Genomic DNA, 22,521 nt, shown 5'->3' on the forward strand with positions numbered 1-22,521 from the left:
AAGTGGAAAGGTCCATTCTAAATACCTACATATAGGTGTATCTAATCAGGTATGTATCTGTAAATAGACACACCTTAAATAAGTAATATGGCAGTGCAGCCCAGTATATACACACACACACACACACACACACACACACACACACGTGTTATATAATAATTTATTATATAACATAACAATTTCATACATCCTTTTAATTCAGCACATATTCAATTGAGTCACTGATCACCTACTTTGTCAGAACACCATTATTAAAACCAAGAAAAATAAAAGTTTATCAAACAAGAACACAACTCAATAAATCAGTCTAGTTTATTAAGTATAGCAGTGCCACATATTACGTTAGAAGATTCAAAGAAAATATGATTTTTTTTTTCTCAAAGAAGAATGTAATGCAAACTATATACCAGACACACAAAGAAATTAATTAGAAGCAGGGAAACTAGTTGTTGGACAGTTCAGGCAAGGCTTCAATGTAGGAAGTGGCACTTGAGCCGGTTTTGAATGGAACCAGGGATTCTTAAGAGGTGGATGAGGGTTAGCAAAGAGTCTAGACAGAGAACTGAGGGTACAGCTTTTCTCTTTTCTTTTGGACAGTCCTCTGTGACCTTAAAAAGCCCTACCTAGCACTTTAACATTTACCAACTAGTATTATGCTAAGAATAACTATGCAAGGTGGGTGCTCCCTCCCAACTATCCTAAGGACTGTGCCATAGTACTGCCCCTAGATAGAGAACTCCCTCTGAAGAGAGAAAATGAGGTTAATGGGAATAGTTTGCATATGTCTTGCAGACAGCATTTCATCCACTCTTAATTACTTGGAAGACAAAAGAGGTTCTTAAATAAAGTATTTTTTTCTGTTAAATTAATTCCTTAGATATTTATTCGTGCCAAAAAAATGAGGGAGGTGAGAATCAGCAACCTTATTACTAGATTATTATGGAAGCAGCTTTATTAAAATATTTATTCTCTGAATTCCTCAGAAAGCTATCCCCAGTGAGTTATATATACCAAGAGGGGTTAAGAATGAACCCATGTAATTTCTGAGATTTTAACAACTGAGAGATTATACTTCCAGCATGATATTCCCAAATGTAATCTAAGTTAGAATCAGTGGTGGAGGTGTTTTTTTTTTTTTTTAAATTCACAATTTCTTTATACTCACATAAGATACAAAGGAATTTAAGATTTGTATCTTATTAATCCCTTTAAATTAGCCATGATGATCAGGAATGAGATAAAAGTAACTAAAAAGACAACTTAAAAGTTCTTTGAGATGGGAGGGATAACCCTGCCCATTAGATAATAAGGATATTATTTCATTTGTTGAACTATATGTTCCATATTTTTGGTTGTATAGACTTTCATAATCATAGTGAACATAAGTCAAAATATCCCAAGCTTTTTTAATTTTGGTTTGAAGGGCTTAGGCAGGCCACCTCTGGGTGCAGAAATATCTCAAGCTCTTTATCTATCTACCCAAGTTCTCCTACAACTAGTAGGTTCACCATGGTGCCAGTTTTTTACTATTCAAAGATTTTTGCAGTCACAAATATATGAAAGAAACTTTGCATCAGTGACATGATAATTTTGGATCTTAAAGAAAACAGGATATATTTCTGTCTTAAACATTTTTAGATATTAGACAACTAGGGAATACATAATCCTTAGAGAAAAAGTAGACAACAATACAAAAACATGGAAAAATGGCTTAGAGAAAAGTATTGTTATTATTAATGGTTACCATTTATATATTGGTTTAAGGTTTGCAAAGAGCTTTATATGTTATCTCATTTAATCTTCTCAACAATCCTAAGAGATAGATGTCACTGTTATCCTAATTTTTCAGATGAGAAAACTGAGGCAGAAAGAAGTTAAATGACTTGCCTGCTGAAGGTCACAAAGATACTGAACATCTGAGGCAAGATTCAAACTGTTTTTCTAATTCTGTTCATCCAGCTTCCTCACAGTTAAAGGAGAAGTTAGTTATTTTTAAAAAAGTAAAATAAGTTGCAGGAAAATGGAAATAAAGAACTAAAGTCAACTATATGAGTTTTTCCTTGACTTTCATTGATAGTAGTCCTTGTACATGTTAAGTAGTGTTTGTTAAATATGGAATTGATTGAAGGAACTAGATTGTTTCAAGCTTGGAAAATGAATTTTAAAAGGAAAAAGGCACAAATAAGGGATTTCAACATAAAGATTACAAATGTAAAATTGGGAGGGACTCCAAGAGGTCATCCATTCTAACCTCTTTTTACAACTGAGGAAAGTGAAATGATTTGAAGCTAAATCTTTTGACTTCAACTAAAAGCAATGTTCTTTTCATTATTACCCCCTTCCCAAATGATCAATATGTCTGAAGATGTCTTCAATGTCTCCACTGGAAGAGTGAAACATTACTGTCCTGTCTAACATGTGCTTTTTTTCATTTGTCTTATCTCTAACCGTTTTGATCTTGATGACATGAGGGAAATAATTTTCTTTAAAAGCTCTTATTAAAAGAAAAACACAATTGAAATATTGTAGAAACCACATAGATGATGGCAAACGATGAAGAGAAGGTTACAAAGAAAAAGAAAACGTTAAAGTTGGGAAACATATCTTGGGCAGATTTGACATATTTATCTGTATCCATATCTACATATATTAATGTGTCTGTCTCAGTGGAAGAGGAAATTCTGCCCACAATGGATAAGATTTCAAGTAGATAAAACCACATCAAAACTTAAGAGAGCTGGGATGTGCATTATCTGATATGTTCATAGGAAATTTAGAACTGTAGGCCAGGATTTTCTCAGGCAGGCAAAAATTAAAGTGGTGAATCAAAAATTAACTGAGAGACAGAAACTGAATTTAGTTCATTTTAGCTAAGTAATCCAATAAATATGATTAACATGAAGGTGGGACTTGAAATCTAAGCATGAAGCTTTGATGAGTGAATTATTCTTTATATTCACAGTTAAAAAGTGATACTTATTCATTTTGAGTTAAATACTCATTTTTGTAGATAGTACAGTGGAGCTCTTTCCTTTGTGGAGCTTATGATGGAGCAGGGAAAGAGATACACAAAGTGAATACAGGTATCATTTATGTGCTAATGTGCAAAAACCTTTGTAAATTTTAAAGTGCTATATAATAACTACTATTATTATAAGTAGAAAGAAGATGGAAAGGTCTTTACCCAAAAAAAGTGGATCAGAGAGGTAACATTTGAATCAGGCAGGTAGGAATTCAAAATGGGAAAAAGAAAGTAGTGATTTCAAAAAGGGAGGAGAAAGAGGAAGCAAATGCAAAAAGGTGGATTAGTAATAATAGCTAGTATTTATATTGTCCTCTGAAGTTTATGAAGTGTTCAATATATATGCTGTCTCATTTGATCTTCAAAATGGCCTATGAAGTAGATGTTGTTATTCTTCTCATTTTAAAGATCAGTAAACTGAGGGAAAAGGAGCGACAATGGCTGAGGAAGGATTAGAATGCAAGTTTTCCTGATTCTAAGTCCAATGTTCAAAAGTTACTACATCACATAGTTGGAAAGCAGTAGTATGAGAGAAGACTATGAAGATAAGATGTTACTATATTGTTGAAAGCTTTGAAAGTCCATCAAAGGAGAGATAATTTTACTTAATAGGCAATTTAGAGCTGAGAGAGGGAGAATTAAAAGGCATGGCATGACAGGACTGGTTCTACCCCTATGTCTGGCAATGCTATAGAAAGTGGAGTAGAGAAAAGGAAAGGTGGAATGATCTCTTAGTTGGCTATTAAATTGGACCACGCTAGGAAGGCCCATATTTGGAGGAGACACTGGAAAAAGGAGGAGGGGGTGGGGGGGGAGGGAGAGAAAGAGCAAACAGAAAAGATTTCAGAGATAACAAAGAATTTCAAAATGTTTAAGTTGGAAGGGATCTCAGGGATCTTGACCCACACGTGCCTTAATTACATGTGAGCAGCAATCATACAGTCAAAAAAACACCAAAGCTTCATACTTGGGGAGACTGGGTTACAAAATAAAGACAATTGTAGAAATAGAAAGGTTTGACTAAAGATAGGATTATAAGAAAAAAATTTTAAAAACCTAGCCTGATGACAAGGAGATGTTCCACAGGTAGTTTAAAATACCCATGAGGTAAGAGAGATCAAGGGACATCATAAGATTAGACAGTCAGATCTGAAAATGAAAATGCAAACAATAACATTTATACAGTATTTAAAGGATTAAAAGGTGTTCTCTTGATAGCCATCTTATGGATTATTGCTAATGCCACAAGACTGAATACAATTGTTAAAGGAGATGATAAAAAAGAGAGACAAGGGCAGAACATCCAGGAACACCTGTTTAAAGGAGGTTAATGGGAAAAGAGTTTTGAGCTGAGTTGTAGAATCAGTCTAATAGTATTTTATACTGGAAGGGAGAATGATGGTTTTGAGGGCAGAAAGAGCAGAGTTCAACTCTTGCTTCAGAAACTTACTAGGGGTGTGAGATTGAACAAACTACTTATTTCTTAACTTCGGTTTCCTCATCTGTAAAACAAGGATTATAATTACATCTACCTCCCAATATTGCTGTGATTAGTAAATGCAAGAAAGGCTTTGTGAATTGGATAAAGAACCGGACTCCAAGACAAAAGGAAAGCTTTGCGTTCCTATCTCATCTCTGACACATACTTCACAGCACTTCCATGCTAAGGAACTTAAATATCAAATGTATATTCTTAATTTAAGGCACTTTGCAAATTTAGAAGTACTGTTTAAAGAGGAGTTCTTATAATTATCATTATCACGTTTGAGCAGCAAATATGGTGAAATATAAAGAAGTTTATTTGTTGCATATCCATCTCAAGTAAAGACCAAGTAAAACTTAATGGAAGAGAGTATTTGAACTAACGTTTAAATGGACAGGGGTTAAAGAGTTTAAGTGCCTTGGAATGGGACAAGAAATAACCAAAATAAATGAATACACCCATAGATTCACAGATTCCTTTGCTTGCAGGAAGAGTTCCTATGTTTGGTAGCTTCTGACCTGAAGAAATAGATGCTATTTTAGAAAAGGTCACTTCATCTGTGACTGCTGTCTGGTTTGCCAACTGCCAGGATGCTCTAGCATTCCACAGATGAGAAGCACAGGAAGCTAAGCTGAAATACAACTCTGAATCATTTCTTACATTCTTATGTTCAAGTTTCTCAATTGCTCTCTGCTATACAACTGTACATACTATACAGGGTACAGTGTTATCTTATCCTATATTCCTCCTAGGTGGATGGAAATTTTCTTGCCACTTAATGATCTGAATATTTACATTTCAATCCTATTTGATCAGCAGTTATTATACACTTACTACACTATCTTTCTCTTTAAGATGTCTACTATGTGAAAGGCTTTATGCTGCACACTAGGAAGACAAAAAAGAAAAGAGACAAAATAGAGAAAAAAACTAGAAACAAAAGAAAAAATAGATCCCTCCCAAGAGCTCAATTTGAATGGTTCATTAATTGAGATGATAATGGTAATCTGGTGATCTCAATGGTAAAATACTTTCTGCTACATTTTCTATAAATTGGAAATATGATACACCTCTGGAAACAGGTTTGATTCTTTTAAGGAGATAGGGTAAAACATTTGTGATTTAAAATAAAGTTTGGTTAAAAAAAAAAAAAAAGCCTTAATTTTCATCATCTATTACATAAAGACAGAATGTAAGTAAGTGATTACTAAGGTTGAGTATAACTCAAACTCCATAATTTTATGGTTCTTAAAGGAGGAGGAAATACAACATTTGGCAATAATAATGCCATTTTGTAAAGCCCAATCAGGCAAGGCATTTTGCATCATTCTTGTCTTCATAGAACAAGGAAAACAAGAGAGTGAAGAATATACCTATAATTTGAAAAGATGTGAAAAATGAGGCAATTTAACTACAAAGAAAAAAGGAAATGAACTAAATATGCATAGTGTTTAAAAGAGCAGATCTGAATGACAAACTGAATATCTCTGAAGATAACATTTAAGGAAAATTCTAACCATTAAAGAAGAACTTCCCCCTAGAAATCAAAATGAATTTTTAGTCAGTCAGTCAAGAAATATTTATTAAGTACCTACTATGTGCTAGACACTGTGCTAAGTGCTGGGGATACAAAGAAAGGCAAAAGACAGTTTCTACTTAAAAAGTTTGTATTGTGATGGGGGAGTCAACATGCGAAAAGCTACGTTAAAATGATACAAATAGGATAAAATAGAGATAATCATGAGAGGGAAGGTATGAGCATCAAGGGGAAGTTGGGAAAGAATTCTTGCAGAAGATGGACATTTGCTGAGACCTAAGATTCTTGAATGCAGGCAATATGTTTTGCTTCTCTTTGCATGCTTAGTGCATGTCTGACACATAGTAGGTGCTTAATAATTTTTAATTTTGTTAAACTGTCTCTCTTTTTTTAATATCTTATTCAGGCTGGTTCTCTGAGAGAAGAATATTTGATATGGAGAAATGTTAAGTGATGGTTTTTTAAAAAATGTTAAAAATTTATTGGAAGAAAAAGTTGATTTTAAAAATGAAAAAGTACAACATCTAGAGATACAGTAATTATGACAAAAAAAAGGACATGATTTTTCTATATTACAATGAAATAACTCATTTGAAACTCCAGAAATGAATGGACTTTAACTAGATTACTAGTTTAAATGTTCAAAGAATATGACTTTTTTCCATCTCATGTGTAATTAACCAAAAAAAATTTTTTTCTTGGCAGTTAACCTGCCACCTACTAAAAAAAGGAAAAAGAAAAAACACAAAGACATGATCAAGAAAATCCCTAGACACATAATCATTATATGAAGGGGAAAGGAGGCGGGAAGAGAAGAAAGAGAGATTATATTTGTCTTTCTGTTATGATAAATGAGTGGATATTCACCTTTATGTTAGAGACACAAAAGGGAAAATGACAAAAATCTACTACTTTCTGAGAGATTTCGAACCAGAAATTTCTGAGGTGGTTCAACTCAGTTTTAGTAAACAAACCATTAAAAGCTTACTATATGGCAGGGAATTTGTCAGGTATTGAAGATGTAAAATGAAAAATGTAAATAAAAAATCTAAAAAGTAAAAGACAAAATGAAAAGCCATCTTGTGCTCGAGGTGCTTTGATATTTACTGGAACAATAACACAGGCAATGAAATGAGAGGGCACTGGAAAATTGGAGGATCAGGAAGTGATGCTTGGGTTAGAAAGCCTACTAACATACAGATGCTTAAAGCTGTACATTCCACACACAGGAGACAGTTTGAGCAATAGAGCAGAAGTGGTAGAGAGGAGGTCCATTTCATGGAATAACAAGTGGGCCAGTCAATGGCAAGAACATTGAACACATTCAAATAGATCTCCAAAGGTAGCTTGGGGTCTGGATATTAACAAGTCTCCATGTTAGGCAGAATTTGTCATTGATTCTAAGAGGAAATGTCTAGTTTAACTCTCAAGGGGAAAATTTTCTGAATATCAAATATAACAAAACAATAGACTTCGAAAACTTAAAATGTCTTTTTACAAAAATAAACCTGACACAACAAAGCAGAAACAAAACACTGGGGTTGCCCTATCCATTTTGAACATAAGTATGAGAATGTTTTTTTCTCCCTTTATATCCAACCTAAACTTGTCTTTCTCCAATTTCTAGTCTGTAGTTCTCTTTGGGTCAAAGGAGAACAAATCTAGTCCCTGGAATGTTTTTTCTCCCTTTATATCCAACCTAAACTTGTCTTTCTCCAATTTCTAGTCTGTAGTTCTCTTTGGGTCAAAGGAGAACAAATCTAGTCCCTTTCCCACAGAAAAGAGCGACAAAACAGTAACTGTGACAGACTTTGCTATATCTTTCCCCCTCCCCCCAGTTAATCCTCCTTACTTCCTTTAACAATTCTCATCTACCAGAATGTCAAAGCTTCTCTCACCAATCTTCTAATCAAAGAATAACTGAGATTTAGAGGTAAAATGAACCTCACAAGTTCTTGCCATCATCCTGCCACATTATTTTATGAGTAAATGTAGATATATAAAGTAACTTCCTACCATCAACAGGTAATGATTAGTATAGCTGAATTTGAACTCACTTCCTTTGATTCCCAGTCCTGTCCAACATCTAATTAACGCTGTAGTACACAAGGCTGAATATAAGGTTCCACAACAGATTTAATATAGAGTATTGCCTCTCTGGTCCTAGAAACCATTCTTTCCTGAATTCAGTCCAAAATTGTACTGGATTTTTTGACTGCCATAATATATTGTTGACCCATATTGAGCTTCTGATGCTCTATAACAGCCAGATTTGTAATTTAATTAGCAGAGGGAATTTCCCAGGGCAAATGCAATGCAGACCTATGTCTATTCTGCAAATAAGGGATTTACTCAGTACTCTAAAAAACTTCAGTGACGTTTCTAGGATGACACAACCAATATGCATCATGGAGGAATTCTCATTTCCAAGGCAAGTTCTCTATGTCATTTTGTGTTATCTTTTAAATGCTGTCATGTTAGATTCTGCAGAATCTAAGCAGAAGAACCAGATGACATCAGATATGTTAGCAATCCTTCCCAGATTTTATTTGCAGATTTGATAAGCATGGTATTTATCAAATGCTTTTATCCAACTTATTGGTAAAAAGGTCAAGTTCCTAGCCAAACACAAATCCCAGGACTCCACAATTAGAAAACTTCTTTCCACTGTGAGTCATTAATAACTACTCTTATTTTGAGTCTGGCCACTCAATTATAATATGAATGCTCTGAAGATGCTTTACTAAAATACAGGTTAAGCTATATGAATACTATCTCCCAATTTATAGATCTTATATATATATATATATATATATAAAGTGATATAAGAGAGTACTGGAATTGTAATTAGAAGAGCTGAATTCAAACAATCACAAATGGTAACTAGTTTTGTGATCTGGGGTAAGTCCCTTAGCCTCTCAACCTCATTTTCTCATCTGTAAAATGGGGATAATAATAGCCTCTATTTAACAGGACTGTGAGGGTCAAAATATAAATGAAAGTGCTTTAAGGGTCAAATAAATAATATAAATGAAGATGCTTTATAAAACTTAAAGCTAGCAATTATTGTTCATTATTAGTGTGGCATAATCTGGCAGGGGGAAGTCTTACAAAGTTTCTTCTGAACATCACTTTACTTTCTTAAAGTTTACTATCCTTCCCTTTTGTGATACAGTAAAGAATTCTTCCAGGAACTTAAGTCAAGGCTACTAACTTTAAGATCTCTGACTCTTCTTCCTATTTGAAAATCGGGTCAGCACTCATCTTTCCTTAGTACAGCAACAGCTATCCTATTCTCCAAAAGTGCTAGTTGTGATTATCAAGGAAGTGTTAATTATTTTTCCATGACTGACAGTCATCTCCATCAATTCTTTTAGTTCCACTAGTTAACTTTATCTGGATCGGAGGACTTGAATGCTTTGAGTTTAGCTAGCTAGGAATTATCCTGCTCCTAGAAATTTTTAGGCATCAATCCTTATTAGCTCCTTTAGTCCTGTCCTTTTCCAGTCCAAAGACTATTCTCCTTGGTGATGAAACAGTAACAAAATCAGAATTATACAGACTTAGTTGGTCTTATCCATTTTTTTATTCTACTCCTTATTCCTCCTACTAGACTCCCTAATTATATTTTTTTCCCTAGTTTCAACCTCTGTCACTAGTATTTCAAAAATAGTAAGAAAATCCTATTAGAAAAAAAAATAATTATTATCAAACTTTGGATGTTTATTTCCCATGCTTCAATGTTTGGAATTTAAAACTAAACAAAAACATAGTCGTTATGGCTCTCTTTCCATTAGGCCAGGGATTATTAATTTAAGAGTTCACAGACATGCAGGGACCAATGGAGAGAATAAAGGGAAGGGCTATAAAATTGGATGAAGGGGGGAAGTATATCTTTATTTTTTTTTAATATCTAGCCGAAATTTAACATACACTTGAACTGTCAACTATTTAAAAAAAATTTTTTCAGAAATGATCTAAAGGTTTTATCAAACTACCAATAAGATTCATAGTACAAAAAAAAATTTAAGAATTTGATTCTTTCAGACTATTCTTTCTCTTCTCTTATTTTAAGAGCTCTTCTAGCTCTTCTTTTTTTTTTTATGTTACACTTCCAAGAATACAAATGACCCTATCTAATAAAAATCAAACATATCAACTTAAAGGTGAAAAGAACAGAATTGTGAGAAAGAAAGAGCAGGTATAGAATTTGTGAGGTGAATTAGGATCAACATTTTACAAGAGGTGATTAATATTATCATTATTGTCATGGTGGTGTTTGTTTGTAGAATACAGAAAGAATAAGTGTTGCATGTATTCCTATCAGTAATCATCAAAGGTTTACTTTCCTCAACCTGATCCAATTCCCTCCCTATCTTGGAACGACTTCAAAGAATTAAAATGGATTGTTCCCTCAAACTGAAAGGAAGGAGGAAAAGAGGAAGGGAGAAGGAGAAGACAATATATTAGATCTACCCTTTCATTAAAAGGAAAGATAGCTAAACTGTCAAAACTTCAAGTAATAATTTAAAAACTTTTTCTGGTAAAGCCCCATTCTTCTACCTTTTGTGTTTATAAATTAAAAGGGTTAAAATTATCCCTTTTAATCCCTTTTTTTTAATCCCTTAATCCCATAGATAATGATAAGTAATAGAAGAGCATTTTGTTTTGCAATGAATTAGTATGCTGCCCTTCCCCGTTTCTTTAGAGTGTGCAGGTGGAGAGGAAATGGCCAGACTCCTCTTTTCATTAGTATAGGCAGCTACTAATCTAGAAATACTCTACACCTATTCAGATTTGACTAAGAGTTTAAGTGACTTGGCCAGGGTCTCACATACAGTATGTTGAAGAATGAAATCCAGGTCTTGGCTTTAATTCATATTACTGAAGGCCAAGGATAGGATAGGAAGGTAAAGGAAGATTTGAAACAAATCTATACTATGTGAAAAAAATTTCCCTGCTTCCTTAACAAAACAAACCAAGAAAATATCTCTCACACAAAATAAAACATAAAAACACCCAAAACTGTTCTTCAAGTCATTTATAACTTGTGATCACTTGTTTCTTAAAAGCCATCATATCATTAAGAGAATATGCACAGACACATATAAATCTTACAAAAATGCATGTGTATTTTCAGGTTAATGATATGTATCTATGTATGTTCTTGGGGAAAATAAATATCTTGATAAATCAGAAATATGCATTTCAGTGAGTTAGGGTTCAAAATATATCCCTCCCCCCACTGAAGAGTTAAGATCCCTTTTGTCTCAAGCAGCTTATCCTACTCATCCTAAGTAATGTTCAGACCTGCTTGTTTATGACTCTCCTTCTCCATCTCATCCCATTACTAGAAAAATTCTTTAGCCAGTGATCCCACATATGGTACTTTTTTTTTTATTATTATTTTAAGCTACCTGCTTGATTAACTTTGGATTAACTCACTAATCTTGACCATAATCATGGCTAGACTTTAACTCTCCACATACGTGCATATCCTATCAACACACAAACATTTGAAAAAGAGATTGCCTATTTGTCTGAATGGAACTACATAGATGTAATGTAGAGAAAATCAGGAGGGAAAAAAAAATTCTCCCCTATTTTAATGAAAAGAACCTCTCAGCAACCTCAGGAAATCCTGTAATTTCATAAATTATTGTTGAAATAACCTCTGCCAGCATAATTTATTAGAACTCCCCATAAGGATCAAGCTTCCCCGCTGACTGACTGGCTGGTTCTACCTCTTTTTACCTAGCGTAAACGTGCATGAAAAGAAGGGTACAAAGGAGTCAAAAGACCAGAGGTTCTTCTGACCAGAGATTACAGGAAAGCCCTGTTTGTTTTCTAGCCATCAGCCTGCTCAATTGAATCACGTACGCCTGAGCTTAGCAGCTTAAAATTCAGCATGCCCAGCCTGCAGTGCTGACATGGATATGATAAGACAGAAGAACAGAAAGACCCCTCTGAAGTAACCTCGCTGAACCACACATGCTCTGACCCTTTTTGTCCTCCCTCGAGCTTTCGCTACCTGGCAAATGCAGCTCTCAAACTGTGCTTGGATCTGCAGATCTTTGCTGGTAGCCATGCAGAAGCCGATTTCTCCCTGGGACTGGCAGTCAGAGAGGGGTTCTCTGAAGAAGACTTCTAAATGAGTGTGTGAGCTGAACTCTTACTGAACTGAATTAATTATTAAAGATGCAGATGGAGCTGTCCAAATGATAAGAACAGCTCCTGACGTGTCATGATCCAAGCTTTCATTAAACCATTTCAGGCATACTAATGGTTTCTCCATCGCTCATTACTTACATGCTCTTTTCTCATAGATATAATAACCCTGGGTGCCCATAGGCATATCATACTATAGAAATGCAAAAGCCGGAAGGTTTGTCTTCTTCAGAGCCTTCCAATCCTTCACGGAATCCTTGTGATCTAAAAGCGTACACTGATTTTAACATGACTAAGTAGAATGAGTTAAGCTCAGAGAGGAGGAAAGTTGAAGAGGATATTTTCTAATAGTGTATTATCACTCATTATAGAAGCAAGAGATGCATCATGCCCCAAACCAAAATAAAAATGATGGCTTACAGGTCACTGCTGTTAAATTATTTTGTGTGGGTTACCAGTGACACAAAGTTACTTATTCTACAAATAGTTATCCTCAAGGTATTATTACAGCATTGTACATCTCTTTGTTTTGGGACAATTAGAGGGCAAACCAATTGTAGGAGAAGGAACTATCTGTGATTGCTATAGTTACTTTTTTTGGGGGGGAGGAAGTTGGGAATAATGTTCTCAAATGCCTTTCGCATCTCAGTCAAAATGATCTGCTAGAGAGTAACAATGACATAGCCAATAAATAACAGTGGACTCTAACTGAACATAAACAAGATTAAACTCTCTTCTTACTCTGACTTAGTTAGGTGTGAACATAACTGCCCTTAGCAATGCCCAAGGCCATCCTCTCCAAACTAATTTTTTTTTTAAGCATTCCAAAAGCAAGTATTTGTTCTTAGAGACATAAAACACAAATGGCAATACTATATATATATATATATATATATATATATATAATTTTCATTAATGTATTTTTTTTAATTAGACATCTTAATAATTCAATTTTGGGGAACAGTTTATCATTAATCTAGGGCTGGAAGGAATCTCAGAAATCATCTAGACCAACCAACCCTATAGTAAACTGAGGATCATAAGTGAAGTTCCTAGCCCTGGGGATCATGTAAATAGTATTGTTTGTTTTCTTCTTTTTTGGAGGGAGAGTAGAGGGAGAAAAAAGGAAAGAAGAGAGATATAGGACATCAATATGACCAGATGTCTTTGTTTTATTCTAAAATTTCTTATTTTTTCAATGTATATTTAAATCAGTGTTAAAAACAAAACAAAAAACCCCAACAAAACCAAACCACAAAGAAGATAGTTTTATGCATGTCATATTAGATATTACTTTTGCCAAAAGGGGGGAAAAAAGATCTTAGTTTTGCCTGCATTATCCAGACAGTCCTCTGTTCCCATCTTTTTAAGCATGTAATCCTGTAAGGCAGTGGTGTCAAATTCAAATGAAAAGGAAGCCATATACAAGGATTCTTGCAAGAGCAGATGGACTTAAAAAACAACATATTAATATTATCTGTATTCTAATGGATTTTTACTTATATGGGCAAATATTTTACCAACTACATTTTAATATGGTTCTGACCCCACCGGGGAATGTTTTCCACTGACTAGAGGTGTGTTTTACACCTCTGATGTGAAGTAAATCATTGATCAGAAAACTTTGAAAATCCCAGATATTTTCTCAAGTGTTCCTCAAACTGCTAACACATTTTTCCACTTGAGTAACCAGAACCTAATGTACTAAGAACTCCCTTCTCCTTTGTGTAAAATAAAACAAAATGTAAATATTATATGACTATATATTCAGACACATATATGCATAGTTAAGATCATGTTGGGGTATATTCATTCTTCAGCTTAAAATTATATGCATAAAATATATCTTCCTGACTATACTTCTGTGCTGTAGTATAGATTCTTTTTCTGATATAAATTGGACTAGATGGTAGTAGCTAAGGTCCTTTCCAATTTTCAATTCTATGATTGTGTAAGGATATGCACTAATTAAAATAAGTTTTGATGTATTTTATTTGTTCTCTTCCTCCATGTTAATATATCTTAATTAAAACATTCATGGCTTCAAATGATTTTATTTTTTGTCTGAGATTATTTTCATATTATTATAGAATCATGGAATTATTAAACTTCCTAGGTGACATGATATAACTCCTCTTTCTAGAGATGAGAAAATAGAAAGCCTGAGACATCAAGTGCTTTTCCAAAAGCATACATGATGGTAGTGCCAAATTAGTTTCCCGACTTCCCCTCCAGGGAATTGTGAAAAATTATACTGAATAAAATTAATTTCAAAATAAATAAATAAAAGACCTAACTTTTAACACTGTGATGCTGTTCAAGAAAAAGACTATTTAAAATTTGTCCCAGAGAAATGACTTAAGATAAAATTTATGTCTCATTTTTTTCCTCTTGTAAGAGAATTAGATATATAGTTACATAATTTGATATCAAATTAACTCATTGTTTGTTTGCTTTTTAAATCAAGGATTCTGCCATGACATTTAACTAACTGACTAGGCAAATAATTTAACTTCCCTGAGCCTCAGTTTCCTCCTCTTTAAAATAGAGATCACAAGGTTAGTACTTTGAAGATCATGCAGTCAATAACTCCTATCATTAAAATAAATAATTTTACTGATATATTTATTTCCACATCATTCACAATTTCCAATATATTCCCTTCTCTAAATTAAAAATATTTAAAATAATTTTAATTTCTTTTTATACCAGTAAATATTGACTGAATCTATACAATGCCAAATATAGAGATGAAATCTAAAATTCAAATACAAATTGAGATAGTTTGCTTATATGCCTTTGCCAATTTTGTTTCTATTTCTAAATATGGACTGAATAAAAGGAGGAAATTTTTTAAAAAAGTTTTCAGTCAAAGTTAAATAAGGAATATAAAAAATATACAGTTTTAAAAGTATTAAACAACTTTAACTTCATTTGATTCTATATATAATACTTATAAAATTACTTAAAAACTCAGATTGTTTTCAAGATTAATATTATCCTTTCTCTTCATCCCTCTAAAAACGTGAAAAGTAAATTTTTTTGCCAATGAATTCTGAAATAACTGTGTATGCGAAATGTATATTTTTTCCCTAATAAGTTATGTTACTAGTATCCTTAACCCTTTTACATAATTTTATGCAATCAAAAAGGAACTGATTCTTAAGATGTTTATATAGAGGAAGCAGCTGAATTTAAAAACTCCAACATAAATGAGAAATACAAATTTGATGTTTGCCCATCTTTTTCTAACAGTCAGTTCTCTAAGTGTAGCAGTCTTTGCAATGGTGATGGTATAAGAGTTCAAGAGATCTGTGAACATATTCTTAAGATAAACTAAGGAGGACTGGGGAAGAAGCATTTCTAAAAGTGGTCTCTTTTGCCAAATGAAGAATTAAAAGTTGGTTTATCCTGTTCCATAATACAATTAGTTTCCATTATGTTCCATGATGACCTAAATGGCTTTAAAGGCATATACTCATATATGGACTTGTATATTTATCTGTAAGCATGTGCACACACACTCACAAATAGATAAACTGGATTAGTGTATTCTTCTAATACCAAGACAGAGTTGGGAAAAAGAATGGAGAATACTTTTCAAATATAAGAAAATGTAGCGGTTATTTGAATATGTGGAATACAACTGATGATGCATATTTGTTTCAAAAAGTGCATTTGTTGTGTTAAGCCAGAGATACACACAATTAAAATTAGTTAAAACTGTGTCTGATAATGAATTAATAATTCAACATAAAAGCACATCTGTATAGAAAGCACCATTACAATAGCAGGAAGGAAAGGACTGGGAGACAGAGGGAGGATAAGAAAAGCAATCTTACCATAATAATAAAGGTAACAGGCCCAATGAAGCTCCAGATAAAAGAGTTATCTACGTGAAGCCAGCAACTGAGAGAAAGAGAGAACATGAGTTACACGATGTTTCTTTGGCTCCTCAAATATTTCAAACAAGAAAATGTTATGTTGAGACTCCACACACTATTTCTAGACGTAACTTTGTAAGTAAATACTGAGTAAGCCAGGATGATCACAAAAATGTGGCCTTTGTTTCCTGCCTAACAAAGCATTTTGTTGAGTGCAGAATAGTTTAAATATGTGTTGTGGGCTTCTGTTAAGGCAGATTCTTTTCCTGTATGATAATCCTAGAATAATTTCCCCATTATTGGGGAAAACAGAACAACAGGACATAAAAGAAAGCCCTCTGTCCACTTTAAGATTTCAGGCTTTACTAAAGGAGCTATGAACTTTCACATCAAAAACCCATTCGATATTTCTCAACTTCCCTGTGTAATCTTCAAAATTTGCCTTTTATCTTTATCTATCTCAAGTAAAGTGCTTATCCCCATGGAACAGAACAGACAGAAAATGCTCAGATGTCATGTTCTGTTGCAAAACAGTATGACACAAATAAAATGACTCAATTGGGAAGGGAAGGGGACCGAAGGGGAAAGCAGTACATGCGTACAGTATCTGAGTCAAAAAGGCAGAGCCGATCCTCCTTCCTGCTCCCCAATACTGCTGTCTCTCTACTTGAACGGCTTTTGTTTGTCTTTCATCATTTGCAAAATCAAGCGGCTCCCTTGTAGTCCTTAGCATCTTTCTATAATGCAACTAATTTTATCAAAGGAAAAAGTAAACAGTATAGAGAGGCAAATTCATGCCTCTAGCAACTCAAATCCTTGGAAACATGTCTATGTCTACCTTCTGTCACTTTCTATAAATATCTCTATTTTTATAAATAAAAGGCAGTGGCTAATTTTAATCCTGTTCAAACTGCCTGACAAAATATTATCAAAGCAAAACATCATATGGGATAGAATGTTCTTCTATCATCATTCACTGTGAGAGTTAGCCAGAGGGGCAGTTGAACAAAGGCAACTAATGAAGCATTAGCTTAAAACTGAGTGGTTAAGATTGCCAGACACTTTAACCTAAAAGGAATTTTTACTTAATATCCATTTTAGACCAAAAAGTTATTTACTTTTTCAATTTGTTTCAGGTCAATCTTTTTGTGTTAAAAAGAAAGACCATAATTTAGAATCCGCCTCTCCCAGAATGGAAATTCTCTGAACCTAGAAAATTACAAAAGACTTGATTGTAATCTGTGTACGGCATGGCCATTCTCTTCCCAATAAAGCTTTCAGATGCCATTTTAGTCTGTCAGGGACCCTCACTGACACCTAACAGGCTTTAAAAAAATTATTCACTTGAAAAACACTCAGGTCGCTTTCAATTACTCACGCCTTCTCTGTTCCATAGCTCTTATAGTCAATGGCTGCTGAGACACCAACTACAGTGGCAGGAAGGAGGTAGCCAGCAACATAGTAGTATTTCTTCCTTGAATATTCGCTCTCAAACACTTCAACAAGCATTAAATAGAGTTGTACCCCTTCTAGGCACATCCAGGCAAAGGCAGCCAGGAAGAAAAAGTGTAAGAGGCCTGCAAATATTGGGCATGCAATCTGCAAAGAAAGGAAAAGTGTCAACAACAGTGGCTAACTTCAAAAATGTATAAGATTAGCAGGGAAACCTCACAAAAGTAATTGTCTTCTTAAAAATTAGGCAACCCTACACATTGCTGCAAACAAATATGCAAACATGCTGTGACTATGAAATTCTATTCATGGGGTCCTGATATTTTCAGTCATAAGTAAAAAGCATTACTAAAATTAATACGGGATTGAGCTTGCAGTAACTTTATAAAGTATTAATTTTGATGATACTGTAAGTAAAAGTTATAGCACATTCTTTAACAGAACAGACTACTCAATGATGCTGGAAACCCTTAATTACAACAGTGCCGTGTTAACAGCAGGACAAATCTTGACTATTCTGTAAGAACGAGCTTGTAGTGAATTTGGTTCATGAGTCTAGATAGAACAGCTGGTTCTAGATATATTATTTATAGCTTCTGGTTGAAATTCTGTACAGCAGCCAGGAGTCTCTCTATCTGCTTTAAATGACAAATACTTCAACTTTTACTATATGAGGAGATTCATCTGTAAGATGTGTAAGCAACTTAGTTTCACCTTAGTCCAGGTGAAGATACAATGAAATAACCACCAAATTTTAAAATTCAGGATGTGTAAAAGATTTCACAGTGACAGATAAACCTCCAAGAATCATCCCTGGATAAAGCCTTTGGTATAAAGAAGGGAAGAGGTTGTGAAAGAAGATTTCTTTTTTACTTCAGAACTAACTAAATCTGCCCTATTCAAATCATTTGACTTAGTAACAAAGTATGTTTCTCAAATAGGCAAAAGTTCTTGCACACTGTTCGGGAGAAAGGGGCAGGATAGGCTGATATTTTCAATAAGTGAAAATATCATTAACTTGTCTATCTTAATCTATGTAAAACTTTCTTCTCATTGTTCCCCCATCAGAGAGAGAATGTGGGCTGATAGCTTGGGGGCAGTGTCATATTTAAATTCACATCAAAATCAAAAAGTCATTTTCTGAGAAAAGATAATCAATAGGCACAAGGATAGCTTACCGTGTATTCAGTCTTATCAATGCCTATTAGGAAAATGAATTCCGCAATGAAAAGATTGATGCAGAGATTCTTGTGAATTGTGTTACGATCACTCTGTAGACCACGGAAGAAGCAGAAAGTGAAGATGCAGATAGCGAGGCAAACGAGGGATATGACAATTCCCACCCAGGTGATAACAGTGAGAAGTAACTCATGAACTCCATCTTTGTACTGAAAAAAAGAAATGAGGGGCATTAGAAGGGCTAGACTTCAAGTGAAAGAAGTTGCAAAAATTTCTTTTTTTATGTTTCCAAATAAGATGCCTCTTGCTCAGAAAGTTACTTGTAAACTTGAGCTTAAATGAAGTCAAAATGATAATAAAAGTAATATCTAATACTGGTATAGCACTTTGTGGTCTGTAAAGGGCTTTACTTATATTATTTTACCGGGTCCTCACAAGAACCCTGTAAAATAAGTACTATTATTATCCCCATTTTACAGATGAGAAAACTAAGACTGGAATCAAGTGATTTACCAATGGTTGCACATGGGTATACAAACATGTCTCCATATAGCAGAAGAATTTGTGAAAATGTAATAATACTTTGCTTTTATCTTACATATTTGCAAATATAAAAAGTATTATTGAAAAGTGGACATTTTAATTTGGAAGTGTTGCTAATCAGAACAGAGCAGGCCTATCATGACAATACAGATTTCTGAAAACTCCGAAAGTTTTAAAAGATGACAAAGAAAAGTGATTAGGATAAAAGGCTTATATTCTCCCAATTTTTCAGACCCAGAAATAAGCGGTTTTAAAAGAACTCTTCTTCCCTTATGTCATTATCTTGTACTAATTACTCCTTGTATCACTCTTCATCAATCCATCCCAACTGCTTAGCACCCACAAAGGGTCTGACTGATGCCCTCCAGGACTCCCTAGAAATACTTGGATTCCTGTGGTCTGTTTCCACATAGGCACAAGGAGGAATGTTAAAACACAAGAACTCCCTCTGTTTTTTCATCACCTATTACATATTAATTACAGAGTGGCAACGTATTAGGAAACGCAGAGTGGTACTTGGTGCAACTTGATTCCACCGGAGTGTAATTTGTGAAAAAGGATGTAATCTTAGACAAGAATACACTAGGGGGAAGAAAAGAAAGCTGAGGCTAGAACAGAAGGAATTATAAAGGCAGATGCCTCTGAGAAAGTGCAACAAATATATGGCAAAGGAAGGACACTATAGGGACCTCTAGAAGTTCCCACTCGTTTGTTTTGTTTTCAGTCACAATAAGCACCCAAAGAACGGACTTATTTCCCAAGCTGGGTGGAATCTCTAGAGATGTTTCCAAAACTCATTAGAAGTGCAAATACTTACTGCAATTTCCCTGTGGGCCATGAGAATAGCAAAATTGGTTAGGTGGCTGCATGCACACGTTGTGTGAGTTTTATTAGTGTCAACCAGCTTGCAGCCCTGGGTAGACCAATATCCCATCATTGTTCTTTCAGAGTAGTTCCAGAAGGAGCAGTTTGCATTGAAATAATTGTCAGGCTGGGAAATAAAATGACAAGATAAAATTAGGATTTTACACTCTAAGATGGCTATAGCAATTGTTTAATATGTGTAAAAGGTAATTTAGATTAAACTTTGCATGTTTCGGACTATAAAGTTTTTCATCAGCAAAATTGTGGACTATGTTGTACAAGGCAGGCATCTAGCTTAAAAGGGACTTTATAGTCCGAAACACTGTAAAGTGTACTCTAAATTACCAAAGACCCATTTTAGACAATTACAATTTCCATCTTATGATTTTACATACTGATGGCACATTAGAGTCATTTTTCCCTTTCTGACAAAATTAGAGCTATGACTATATTCTAAGGAATATCTCTAAGAACCAAGTGTTTTAAAATCCATTTCTCCTTTTTCATTCATTTTCGGTCAGCTCAAAGTTGACATATAAGTACCAATCTGAATCAAACAGCCAACTCCTTAAGGCTCCTCTCCAGGCAAATCCACTGAAATAGCAACCAAAAAAAAAAAAGAGAGAGAGGAGTAACCTCACACATTTATTTCCCTGTGCCAATTCGGTTGATCCACTTGGCTATGTGAGGGAACTGATTCTCTCAGCTTATAACAAGGAGGTTTAAACAGACTGCAGACAATCTTCTAACATAGTGCAGTCAATTAACTAGCAACTTAATAGCTAGGATGGAGATTTGCAGTAAACTCAAGACACAGCAGAGAAACTGCATTTCCTCGCCCTGCTTCACCTTTTAATTCACAGTGCTTCGTAAACATTTTTCCAAGCAGAGTCTGGAATTAAAAAACAGGGGTTAAATGCTTTCACTGACATTTAAACTTGCCACACTAAACAGGCAGAGCCATAAGAGTTGATATTCTGCTATCCTGCTGTTAAGGTAAGAGTTAATTTTCAATCTGAAACAAATTAGAGTCATTTACATTTTCATGTTGATTACTGAATTAGCTTTCATTAAGAATACACTTAAGTTCTAATAATCACTGAACCAGGCTCATTTAATTTTATGTTCATAGACTTAAATAAACTTGTGTCTCTGACCTAGTCCAACATTTAAAATTCAAATGGAAAGGTGTTCCTCCTCTGTTTCCCCCTCCTCCAACACTGTTCCCTTCTCTTGCTGGGTTTGATGACCTTCTCATTAATTCATTAGAGTAACTCACATCAATGTGTTCCAGGGTAAAAAGCACAGGGTCAGTCAGGTAGACACGGCTGGACTCCTTATTGAGTGAGGCTGAAATGACGTGCGAATTCACAGCGATGGTACTGTTACGGCCAACAAAGTCACCCCCCAGTTTTATAGTTGCATTTTCAGTACTAAGGAACTGTCCCAAACTCTTATAAATGATGAAGACCAACTTTGCAAGCCCTGTAAAGGTGAAAACAATCTTATTTTAGAAGAATCATGCTTGCAACAGTTTCCCAGTAGTAAAATAAAATAGCAACAATGACAAAAATGGAAGAAAGGCGTAATTTTGAACTTGAGTCCAAGTCTAGTCTATATCATTTTTAAAAAATCTAGCTCATAAAAACAACAACAATAACAATAACAAAAACTACAGTAAGAGTCCAGCTAATGAGAAGCTTAAGAACAATGAGCTCAAGAAGATGTGGTCTGAATATGGAGAATATGGACAAAGTTCTATCATTTTATGCTCAGCCTTACCATTTCTGCTGTTCTGTTTGACAGTATTTGCAGAAAGTTGGATTGAATTGGATCCTTTGCTGCCCTGAGGAAATTTCAAGTCTTGTACCTGGCCTTCGGTACTGACCACAGCGACTTCCAAAACTGGTTCAAATAAAGAGTGATGAAGAAAATGCATTAAACACATTTTCAAGAGTCAAATAATAGACCAGTGAAATTTTCCTGAGCAATATTTTTAAATGCCCTCCCCCGCCACACACAGAATTTTTTTTGTTTAAACAAATTCACATAATAGAATCTGCGTACTCCAAGAAAATTCTATATACCGTGGCTCCCAGAATGACTCTTAAATGCCAATTTAAATTTTTGTCATTTGTTTTTTGTACCTTCTGATGGTATTAATTTATCCATAGCTTATATAATCAATTGTAAAATTTTCAAAGAATTAATAGGAATTGAGCACTAACCCTAGTAGCTAATTAATCTAGCCCATAGATAAGAGGAATTCTGACTCTAACGTATCTGTCAGTTGGTGAAGTTTATATTTAAACCACTAGAATGAACCGGGGATGTAAAGCTATTGAAACTTCATTTTTAAACCCTTGGGCTTCACCGTCAGTCCTAAAAA

At 34.3% G+C, this 22,521-nt stretch overlaps 1 protein-coding gene across 24 annotated transcripts in view; it reads right to left on the bottom strand.

Moving 5' to 3' along the window:
- The window catches only part of ADGRL2 (adhesion G protein-coupled receptor L2), a 223,119-nt gene that overhangs the window by 13,936 nt on the left and 186,662 nt on the right, over positions 1–22,521 (bottom strand). For all 24 annotated transcript variants that reach the window (XM_031936761.1, XM_031936764.1, XM_031936774.1 and 21 more), the window contains 6 exons: positions 21,915–22,037; positions 21,412–21,617; positions 20,086–20,259; positions 18,725–18,934; positions 17,473–17,693; positions 16,053–16,119 (listed from right to left, as the gene is read on the bottom strand). In XM_031936761.1, the coding sequence (XP_031792621.1) occupies positions 16,053–16,119; positions 17,473–17,693; positions 18,725–18,934; positions 20,086–20,259; positions 21,412–21,617; positions 21,915–22,037 (1,001 nt within the window). The remainder of the gene's footprint in view (positions 1–16,052; positions 16,120–17,472; positions 17,694–18,724; positions 18,935–20,085; positions 20,260–21,411; positions 21,618–21,914; positions 22,038–22,521) is intronic.

Source organism: Sarcophilus harrisii, chromosome 4, assembly GCF_902635505.1.
Source record: "Sarcophilus harrisii chromosome 4, mSarHar1.11, whole genome shotgun sequence".
Lineage (NCBI taxonomy): Eukaryota > Metazoa > Chordata > Mammalia > Dasyuromorphia > Dasyuridae > Sarcophilus > Sarcophilus harrisii.